Raw genomic sequence first — 11530 nt, forward strand, 5'->3', positions numbered from 1 at the left:
AGATAATTCCCTTAATTAAGTAACTTGTTATGCTCTTAGAAGACAGCAAGTGAATTGTGATTCTTGGCTCTTCATATACGAGCTAGCTAGAAGATGTAGCAGGAACATGACTTATGATAACACAGTGAACTCTTCTAATCCCTCATGAGATGTGCTTCAGAGAGAAACGCAAGTTCTGTGTGGACTGAATGCTTACCTGTGCGCTTACGAGGAATATCAACAAACAGACCCTTGGCTGCAGCCATCAGATGATCCGACTTTTCTAACACATCCTGCATCTGGTACTGATCAGAAAGAATCTACACACGTGTTAAGAAAAATACTGTTCAGAGAAAAGTAGGCTTACTTGTCAAATTACTAAGACAAAACATTAAGGGAAGAAACCAAACATGACATTTTAAAAGTTTAACTTTCAGTCTTTATTGGTTGTGGTTGCTGAATTTGCTCTTAACCACGGGCCATGACCATCCTAAAACCCTCCAACGGCAAAATTCTTAGATAATGGTAGGTGAGACTATTACAGTAATTACAAGCTTGAAAAAAATACATATTCCATTATGATCTGGCGCGCGCACACACACACACACACACACACACACACGTTTTAAAAGTAAGACTGCAATTTACATAGCCTTGCCACATGAGAATAACTATATTCAAGTTTTATCCCATTCTAGTTTAAATGATGGTTTTAACCCACTAATTTCATTTCATAACCTATTAATAAATAATAGTGCATAGTTGAAAAATACATACTAAAGAATCTTTGAGCCATAAACTCAAGATGTTTCCACCACTGAAGTACTCTGATAATCCACGAACAGGCCTATCACTTAGAAAACCAAGGTATAGCTTTTAAAACTAAGCAATGCTATGTTTAGGTACTTAAAAACAAGTTAGTTTTTTATTATAGGGAGATGGTTATACAAAATACCATTACAGTTGTGCCTCTGATTATGTACTTTCTATTGAAGGACTTTAATTTAATGTACAGAAACCCAAAGCCATATGCTACAGATGAGTCAACTCTATCTACCACCACCAGATGGCACTCTTAAGCTGAAAAGACTCTTAAAAAAAATCAAGACCTCTCCTTTTCTAACCCTGACTAAAATCAGTAAAGCATCTAATAACAAATACTCAGACTGGAATTTCTCTATAACACAGAAAAATCACATCATACGACAATTACCAATTTAAGATACAGAAAGAAAAGTTATTAGCACTCTTGTGTTATCCTTTCTGCTACGGCTCAGTGGGTCAGCTAGGACAGTTAATGAACTCCTGCATTTGCTCCTTCCAGAGTAAACTTCAGAATGGCACAAGGCCAAGAGCACACAGTACAGAACACTGGGCTGAGGGTCACACTAGAAGCAGTAAATCAACTCTGACCACTTCACTTAGCTTCCTGCTGTGCCAATGGCATACAGCATGGGTTTTACTTGAGATCTGATTATAATTGACACCGGACATCAATGTAGTTATTATTATTAATAAGATTGTTTTCCACTTTCTGCTCGGTCAGCTCCATGACTTTATTTGATAGAGGGTGTGGTGGTTTGAATGTGCTTTGCCCAGGGAGTGGCACTAGTAGGAGGTGTGGTCTTGTTGAAGGAAGAGTGTCAATGTGGGGAGTGAGCAAAGAGACCCATCTCTTAACCATGTGGGAAACAGTCTTCTGCCTAGCAGCCTTCAGATGAATTCTCAGCTCCTCCAGCACCATCCCTGCCTAGATGCTGCCCTGCCCCACCTTGATGATAATGGACTGAACATCTGAACCAAACCTATAAGCCAGGCCCAATTAAATATTGTCGCTTATAAGAATTGTCTTGGTCACAGTGTCTCTTCACAGCAATGAAACCCTAACTATGACAGGGTAATGCCTTAAAAACAAACCATGCCCCTGTATCAGGGATATGACTATGGTCCTATCACATCTATTAAATAGACATCATAAACATAGAAAAACTTAATAACTGAAACAAATTATATTCATACTCTTTGGCCCTTAGTCTTCTTTTCTTTCTTTACCCCAGAACTTGAGACTAAACCCTGAAGCATCCTAGGTAAGTGCTCTAACACTGAGCTAAAGCCCCAACACTTGACTTAGTGCTTCTTTAAATAATTAATCCAACAAACAACACTGTACCTAAAAACACAATCAAGACTATTCACTGGAGTGTTTGTCATGCCAAGGTAAGAAGCAATCTCTCTGAGTGGCACACACTACTACTTATCCCTAATACTGCCCTTCAATAGCATAACTCCTAAGTTCCCACTGGTGGTGGTGGTTGTGATGGGTTTTTGACACAGGGTTTTTCTGTGTATCAGCCCTGGCTGTCCTAGAACTTGCTTTGTAGATCATGCTGGCCTCAAACTCACAAAGATCCACCTGCCTCTGCCTCCTAGTGATGAGTGCTGGGACTAAGGGCATGAGACACAAGGCCTGGCCCAACTCCTATGCTTTAATTAAGGATGCAGCTCAACTTTTGACCCCTCTTTGAATATTGGAACAACCAAGCAATAATGTCCTGGAGACAACACATAATGCCAAATGGCTGGCATTAAAGGAGTAGTACACACTGTCTACTACTTGCTGTTGCCCTGCACACAACTGAGGCCATATGCTGAAGAACTGCAGGGTACTCTACCAGCTTCCTCTAAACTCTTCCAGGAGAGAACTAAACCTGTGTTTTGTTTAAATTACTATATTATAAATTGAGTGATTTTATTGCCTGAAGCTCAAACTGTACCCTAGTATACGACCTAAGTGTCCTCAAATAAAACAATCAATAATAAATTATGGCAAATCGTTATCCAACCTAGACATTTAAAAGGTAAATTTATTTATAATTATTGACTTTCAAGACACACTGGCATATCAACAGAGTCTAAGCACCTCCTCCCCCTACAAGGATGCACAGAAGGATGTGGATACACTGAAAACCTGTATAAGCTAGTGGTGCTTTGAACCAAATTTCTATCTTTGGTGAAATATCTTCCAAGTCCATATAATTAAGAGCTTAGAAAATATTACTTATAATGGATATAATATATAATAAATTAACATGGCGATGGCTATGGTAGAAACTGACAAGGTAGAAAGTAGGGGAATAATCTTACTAATCCTGTTGACATTGGGTATTAATTACAATCAGATCTCAAGTAAAGCCACCACTCTGTCTCTGTCACATTTCTTGGAGCAGATTGTTCATGTGGCCAAAGACCAGTGTACTAGCCTTACTTAGTAATACATGCTGTTAACAGGGGACATCTAAATTTCACCGATAGCTACAGTTCTAACACCCTGCAGAACATAAACCACACGGGAAACTCCCACACCTAGCTTCACTAAGTCTGAATCTTCAAGCAGAGTTCGAGTACAATGGCTTCATCCTCCTTAGGAGCATCTCTCCATGATGAATTCTCATGTGCAGTCAGGACTGAGAACTACCACACTACAGATGAGACCCTTTACCTGTACCCTCATAACTCTTCTCTTCCCACTACTTCTCCCACATTTATTACTTGTATGAAAAGCTACAAAGGCTGGAGAGATGACTCCGTGGTTATCACAGGTTAGGAATGCTTATGGTTCTTGCCAAGGAAGCAGGCTGGAGTCCCAGCACCCATCCAGTGACTCACAATTCTCTGTGACTTAGCTCCAATGGAATCTGATAGTATCTGACCTCCACTGGCACTAGACACACACACACACACACACACACACACACACACACACACAGACAGACACATATATGCAGGCAAACCCTTATATATATAAAAAAAAGAAAACATATCTTCAAAAAAATAAAAGGAAAAAAAATAAAACTAGAAAAAGAAAACCTCCCAAAGTGGTTCTCTAGGTCATATCTATGGTTTTAGGTTGTTTAATGAGAATTAACACATGTGGATGACTGTCCCAATATTGTAACATGAAAAGTCCTAGTCTCTGAATCTACTATTCCTTTCTCAAGTCTTGTAAACATGTATTTGGGAGATACAGTTTTTCTTGACGCATGAGAGTTCTCTAAGAACTCTAAGGAATTTCTTAAAAGGCAGCCTATGACTTAAAGCCACCATGAAAGGTTATGCAGACAGCAAGCACTGTAAGGTTACCCTGGACAAGAGCTGCATGCAGAACACATTCCTTTCCTATGACTGCAGGACAAATGAAAAAGGTTGCTCTACTATAGCTCCTTCCTGCTTGACACACTGTTCACCCTACAAATATGACTGCTTCGTCAAGCAACCAGGCAGGCAAAAGGTTAAGCCAGAGATAAATGGCTCAAGACCTAGATCAACAGGCACACAAAATTATTTGATTTTATTTCATCTTGGCTAGGTAATTCCACTATACTGCTAAACTGAGACATAATTACAGAAGTTTACAGAGCACTAATTATTTTGCCAAAGACTGTGGTCATCTCTTTAAAAGCATTATACCAGGACTGGAGAGATGGCTCAGTGGCTAAGAGTACTAGCTGCTCTTCCAGAGGACCAGGCTGAATTTTCAGCACCCACATGGCAGCTCACAACTGGGTGTAACTCAAATTCTAGGGGATCTGACACCTTCTTCTGGCATACACAAGCATTAGGCATGCACACAATGCACAGACATACATGAAGGCAAAACATCATACACATGAAATTAAGAAGCAACTTAAGTACTGTAATATTAAAATCGCATAGCAACACAGCCAAAATTTTAAAGATAAAAAGCCAAGCTAATGTAAGGAAAATAATGTTACAAAATTTGTAGGAAAATTAATAGAACCGGAAAATCCTAATATTAAGTTAGGCAACCCAGACAGATGAGAATTGAATGTGCTTGCTCATGTTTGAATCCTGCATTCTAATTGTTAATTATGTGTATTTAAGTGGGAGTAAGTGTGTACAGAGGTCAAAACAGTTTCTATGGGACCATGAAACCGGAGGAAGGGGTGGGAAGAGGGAAGAATACCCATTATATGAAGAGAAATACAGACTGCTGGAGATAGCAGACTCGGTGGGACAGGGGAAGGGTAGAGAAGGGGGGGGGGGAGACCAACCATCCACAAGGAAGTGTTATGACAGTGGCAGAAGGAACATGCTCATCGTATGCTACTTTTTAAAAAGTTGGAAGAGAAAAAGGGGGAAAAAATTCTAGGCCAATGAGTTATACAACCTAAGGTTATAGAGCTAATAAGTTGTGCAAAGAACATTTAAAGCAGCAAAGTAGACTCCACCCTCCCGGCTGCTCTTTAGACTAGACTCCACCCTTCCTACTGCTCTCTGCACTAGACTCCGCCCTTCTTGCCACTTTCTGCACTAGACTCCACCCTTCCTGCCGCTCTCTGCACTAGACTCCACCCTTCCTGCCGCTCTCTGCACTAGACTCCGCCCTTCCTGCTGTTCTCTGCACTAGACTCCACCCTCCCTACCGCTCTCTGCACTAGACTCCACCCTTCCTGCCGCTCTCTGCACTAGACTCCGCCCTTCCTGCCGCTCTCGGCACTAGACTCCACCCTTCCTGCTGTTCTCTGCACTAGACTCCACCCTCCCTACCGCTTTCTGCAGTAGACTCCGCCCTTCCTGCTGTTCTCTGCACTAGACTCCACCCTCCCTACCGCTTTCTGCACTAGACTCCACTCACCCTGATGCTCTCTGCACTAGACTCCACCCTTCCTGCCGCTCTCTGCACTAGACTCCACCCTTCCTGCCGCTCTCTGCACTAGACTCCACCCTTCCTGCTGTTCTCTGCACTAGACTCCACCCTTCCTGCTGTTCTCTGCACTAGACTCCACCCTTCCTGCTGCTCTCTGCAGAGCCCCCCAAAAGTAGCACTACGTAAGTACTAGAGCCTCTCCACTGAAACCAACCCAAGAAGAAAAAAAAAATGCTGAAGATAATGATTTTTACACTACCTCCTTCATGATAGATAACTTTCTTTTTTCCAGACTTGACGTTTCCGGTTTCTGCTTCTTCCATTTTTTCTTCAAAGCTTTTTCCTGAAGTTCCCAGTGTACCAATGCTCTATTCTTTGACTTGTGCATCTCATGACGGCGTACCTATACAGAAGGAAAACCGTAAAGAAAGGCTTTCAGTACCAAAGGCATTGCCTGCTCCTATGTAAGATTACACTAGTCTATCACTTCTTATTCCTTTCTGGTTCTGCTTGCGTGTGCTTGTGGGTGTACATGCGTGTACATTCATAGCTAAAACTTGAATAGTTTTCTAGGTTTTCAAAATGATCTAAAAGGAAATATTGAGAACTTGGAGGTCTATCTTAAAGACACGAAAATATTAACTTCCACTTCATTTGTACAGACTACCAAAATACCTAGTGTTCTTCAATTCACAAGTTAAAACTCATGCAATGGGTGGAAAATGTCAATTAGTGGTCAACACTGACACTTCACACATGATGTAAAGGGTACAAAATCCACCTAGGCCATCTCTGGCAAAGCTGTTCTATTCCAGATATACACACACTGAGTGCATATATGTTCTCAGAGGCTTGTTCATGAATGTCCACTATGGTATTACTTCATAATAGAAAAGAATCAGAAACAAACTAGATGTACAAGTGATAAACAGATAAATCTGGAATCACCATTCAATGGAATATTGTCTCACAACAGTAAGGAATGAAACAGAAATACATATTATAACACAGATGAATCTATAAAATATGCTAGAAAAAGAGGATACAAATAATAGACCACATCCTGTAGTCCATCTGTAAGAGAAATCAAGGCTAGGCAAATTCACAGAGACAGAAAGATCAGTTTCTGCCATGAACAGGCTACCCTGAGCTACATAGCACAAACCTTTGGTGAAAATAACAACACTGACAACAGCAATGGTACAATGCTGAAGGTATTTCCAGACAGAAAATGCACACAGACACCTATAGGTTAATTCTAGATAAGTAACAGGGCCACAGACCAAAAACTCCTGAGTAAAATTCTAACAGTGGCTGATAAGCCTTAGTAATGTAGGTTGATCAAGGCGATACATGATTGGACAGCAGACACTGGGGTGAGGAGAAGAGTTTTGGTGAGGCAGAAGAGGAGGAAGAAGGGGAGATTCAAGATGGAGGTGGTAGAGGAGGATGAATCAGATCAAGGTGAACGAGACCAGTTTTATCTTGTCTACGTGGGAGGTTTATATCTTTATTAATTGGCAGTGAATTTATTGTTTGGATGTACTGTGAATTGAAAATTTAAAGTATAGATCTTTCTGATAAGTTACTGATTGCTGAGTTATGTTTTTACTGGGCTGTGGAGGACAGCGTGTGAAAGCAATGACTGAGAGGCAGCTGGAGCGAGCAGTGTCAGCTTTGTTGCCTGCGCCAGGTGAGGGTGCGGGGCGGGGGGGGGGGATGGAACAAGATATGTGGGTACCAGGATTGGTAATTAACCACATAGAGGACCATGTGGGACCAGGTGCCTGGCTCCACACTGGAGCTGCTCCTGCAGAGTGAGACTGTGGGACTGGCAGCCACAGATCCATCTTTTTAATTTTTACCACAACATAGTAAAAAAATCAAAATTTCCTTAAGATATCTTTTTAGGTTTTATACAGATGTGAACAAGAAGATGAGAAACCAGATACCACATAACATACAGAATCCAGAACATAACTTTCAGTGTTCCACTTACCAGATCTTCAGGAGTTGCCCGGTGAACTGTTAGATCATTCACAGTATTCTCCAAAAAGAAAAACAGAGTGAGCTTTTTAAAAGTTTCCTTATAAATTTTTAACAGCTAGTTAGTTTCAGTTGCTAAAAAATTGATTCAAAATCCTAAGACCAAAAAGTCCTTTTTCCCCCAGGAACCAATATTGTCAATATAATGTTAAAACAGATTAGTTTTGGGTATCTTCTAGAACATAGGGTATTTTTAGGTGTTATACAGGAAATAAAGCTCTATTACTTTAAAATAAGGAATAAAAACAGGATGCATATATTGTGAGTAAATTTAACTGAATCTATAGTATCCAGATACTAGGATTCCACAAGGCAATTGTAAAAGCATTTTTAAAAACAAAATTGTAATCTCTATAGCAAGCTGGAGAGAAACTTTTATGAGGACATAGTTTCAATCTCACTAAGCCTCTAATTCTTGGAAAGAACTAGAAGTTATTGCCCTTAATATTGTACCTTTAAAGGGGAAATGGGCAAATATCCTGTTCTTCCCTCCAAGACCAACAACATGCCCAAAGCCCCACCCAACCCACCTACAGCCCGAGCTCACCTACAGCTCGAGCTCACCCACCTACAGCTCGAGCTCACCCACCTACAGCCTGAGCCCACCCACCTACAGCTCGAGCCCACCCACCTACAGCCCGAGCCCACCCACCTACAGCCCGAGCCCACCCACCTACAGCCCGAGCTCACCTACAGCCCGAGCTCACCTACAGCTCGAGCTCACCCACCTACAGCCCGAGCTCACCCACCTACAGCCTGAGCTCACCCACCTACAGCCTGAGCTCACCCACCTACAGCCTGAGCTCACCCACCTACAGCCCGAGCCCACCCCAGCAACACTTCCAGACTTACGTCCCACTCTTGCCTCACTGCAGCTTTCTTCTTTACTTTCAGAGTTTTTCTTCCACCTCCCCGGGGACCAAAGCGATTCACTCTGATCAATGACATCTAGAAACATTAACGTTTTTTAATAAAAGCAAAGAAATAATTATGCATCATGGGCACATGTAGGACAAACAAAACCACTCTCAAAATATCAGAAATAGGCTCTCCAAATACTTGACTTTCTCATTTTACAATTAATACTAAAGCAAAGCCAACAATAATAATAAGGTTATGAATAATTAATTACAATAAAAGTTTTAAATAACAAAATCTTTTACTTAATAAAGAACTTAATATAGAAATTATGACCTAAAATAAACTTAAATACCCTTTGCTGAAAGCAACAAAGGCAGAGACTGAAGAACCTTCTAAAACCCGCTTATGAAGACACGTTGATAAGCAATGGTGCAGGTAGTAGTTTGCTATATGGGTCTGTTAGCATCATTTAGAGCCAATGACTTAATCCCGAGTAAACTCTTTTACAGATTTCCAGAAAGTCTCCCGTTCTTTCCACCATGTGATGCCGTCTATGCTGTTCAGAAAATACAGAGCAAAGCCCTTTGTTAGAGACAGACAGACAGAGGCAAACACACAAGACACACATAAATATAGGTAACTACACACAGAGACATACAGACACTTGGACAGATTCACAAGACAGCCTTTAGGCAAGCACAGATTCAGACTCAGACAGAGGACAAAGACACAGATAGTATGCAGCAGAGAATTCAAATCTGTACTCGCTCTTTGTTAAATGACTCCAAAAGGAAGTGCTTCTTCTTTTTTCCTTACTGTGTTCATACATTATTAGTATCTCAAAGTCAATCACTAATACATGTTATCCACACAACCTACCAACTTTCCAGGCTACCCCTCATATTCCTTACCACCCAGCAGTGCCATGCTGTCATCGTCATCCTTCACCCACACCTCCCTCTCTCTCCCCAATGGAGAACACAGACCCTTGCACACGCTAGGCAAGTAAGGTATTCTTAGGCTACCCCTTCCCCTTCCATTAAGCACTTTTAATAATTTCCTGTGATAAAGATACCTAAAGTTCCAGTGCTTCCCTAAAACAGTCTTCCTAGTTCTCTCTATTGTCTTTCTTGTTACATTTTACTCTTCAAACATGTTGTCTAATTTCAGAACTTACAATCCAGCAAGGGATGTAAGCCACAATGACTACTTGTTTTTGCCTATGGTGGAGTTCAGATTGATGCCCAGGTGTAAAATATGTCAGGCAAGTTCCCTCACACTAACCTCTATTAAGACTTGGTTTCTCTGACTTGGTTTACCTATTTGTGTTTCAAGTTTTAATAACATAGGAGTTTTGTAGTATTTCCATACATGTATGTACATACTTTGATTATATCACATCAACTGTTTTCTTTCCTCCCCCTCTAACTGGTCCCCTTCCTCTTTACAATCAAGTATCTCCCTCCCACTTTCACATCTTTTTCTAAACTCTAGAGAAAACAAGTAATGCTTACCCGAGTCTGGTTTATTTTCACTCAACATAGCTTCTAATTCTGTTTTCCTGCACATAGGATTTCATTCTTTTTGTGACTGAATAAATGCTCCCTATATACGTCACTCCCTCTTAATCCACTTATCTTCTGATGGACATCTAGGCTGAATCCATACCTTGACTACTGAGAACAGTGTCATGGATGCACAGGTATACCTGTGGTAGCCTTAGACTCCTTTGGGTATATACCTAGGAGGGGTACAACTACAATCATAAGGTGGTTCTTCCGTTGTTTTCAGTTTTGAAGGACCTCTATTCTGGTTGTACTAATTATATTCCCAATAGCAACATACAGGGGCTCCTCTTCGGCCCTCAATATCCTAATATTTGTTGTTTCCTTGATGACGATAGCCACTCTGGTGAGGTAGACTTGTATATGTTTTGAAAATCGTCTGTTTGGTTCATTAGCCCACTAATGCCAATGTCTTCTTTTGGTGTTTAGTTTTTAAAAGCTCTATATTCTGGTTATCGATGCAAATCACTAAAATCCAATACGGAAATACTTTTACCCATATTAAAGACTATTTCTTCACTCTTTGAGTTCCAAGTGTGCAGCTTTTAAAAAAGGCATAACATCATTATCAATTTTTTTTTTTTTTTTTTTTAAGTACGGGGAGAGTTAAGAGGGTGGTAGAGGCGGGGGGGGGGGGGGAGAGGAATAGACAAGTAGAGGCCGGCCATGAGCATGTGGAGGGAGAAGGGGGAAGGGAAGGGGAAGAGGAGAGGTAGGGATGAGAAAGCAAGGCTGCAAGAGCACAAGAGCTATCAATTCTTTTATTACATTTATTTGCTTAACTCTGGGGGTGAGGGAGCACTTGCACATCTGAAGTGTACATCTGAAGGCCACAGAACAATTAGCAGGACTTGGTTTCCTCCTTCCACCATATCAATGTCAGGAATGAACTTTGGCAGCAAATCTCACTGGGCAACTCATCAGCCCACTTTTGTCAACAGTCTCATACAAATAGTCTTTACCTGTGCCTGTATCTTGATGTGTTTCCCTGGCTTCCTCTAGGAGGTTCACATCACCTTTCATTAAGGTTACTGATCAATTCTGAAGAGCCGTTTTACAAAGTGGGGAAAGGGATATGGTTTCAGTTCTACATATGAACATAATCTTCTCAGCACCATCTGCCACCAACAATTAAGTTTTACAGTGGTGATGCCAGTAACCGCTGTAGTGGAAGTAATGAAGCATCAGTTAAGACAGTCTAGGTACTTACTATATGCAGACTGTTCTAAGCCCTTTGCACCTATTAGTTTCTTTAACACAAGAGCTCCATGAAGTGGTTACTACTTTGACTAATTTTATAGACGAGGTTAAAGAGTTAACCAACTGTGAAGTCCACATGTAGTAGAAACAACCAGCATTTAACCAGACATGGAAGAGGCAAAAGTTGAAATGAACCATTGCATTTACAGAC

The 11530-nt window shown here is 41.0% G+C and overlaps 1 protein-coding gene across 1 annotated transcript in view; it reads right to left on the reverse strand.

The window, feature by feature from the left end:
* Nucleotides 1-11210, reverse strand: part of SPICE1 (spindle and centriole associated protein 1) — a 39058-nt gene extending 27848 nt beyond the window's left edge. The window contains exons 1-5 of the mRNA XM_080918666.1: nucleotides 11082-11210; nucleotides 8546-8641; nucleotides 7647-7694; nucleotides 5907-6050; nucleotides 197-299 (exon numbers count right to left, since the gene is read on the reverse strand). Coding sequence (XP_080774792.1) covers nucleotides 197-299; nucleotides 5907-6050; nucleotides 7647-7694; nucleotides 8546-8641 — 391 coding nt within the window. The 5' untranslated portion in view covers nucleotides 11082-11210. The remainder of the gene's footprint in view (nucleotides 1-196; nucleotides 300-5906; nucleotides 6051-7646; nucleotides 7695-8545; nucleotides 8642-11081) is intronic.
* Nucleotides 11211-11530: the final 320 nt, after the last annotated feature.

Source organism: Micromys minutus (genome assembly GCF_963924665.1).
Source record: "Micromys minutus genome assembly, chromosome: 7".
Lineage (NCBI taxonomy): Eukaryota > Metazoa > Chordata > Mammalia > Rodentia > Muridae > Micromys > Micromys minutus.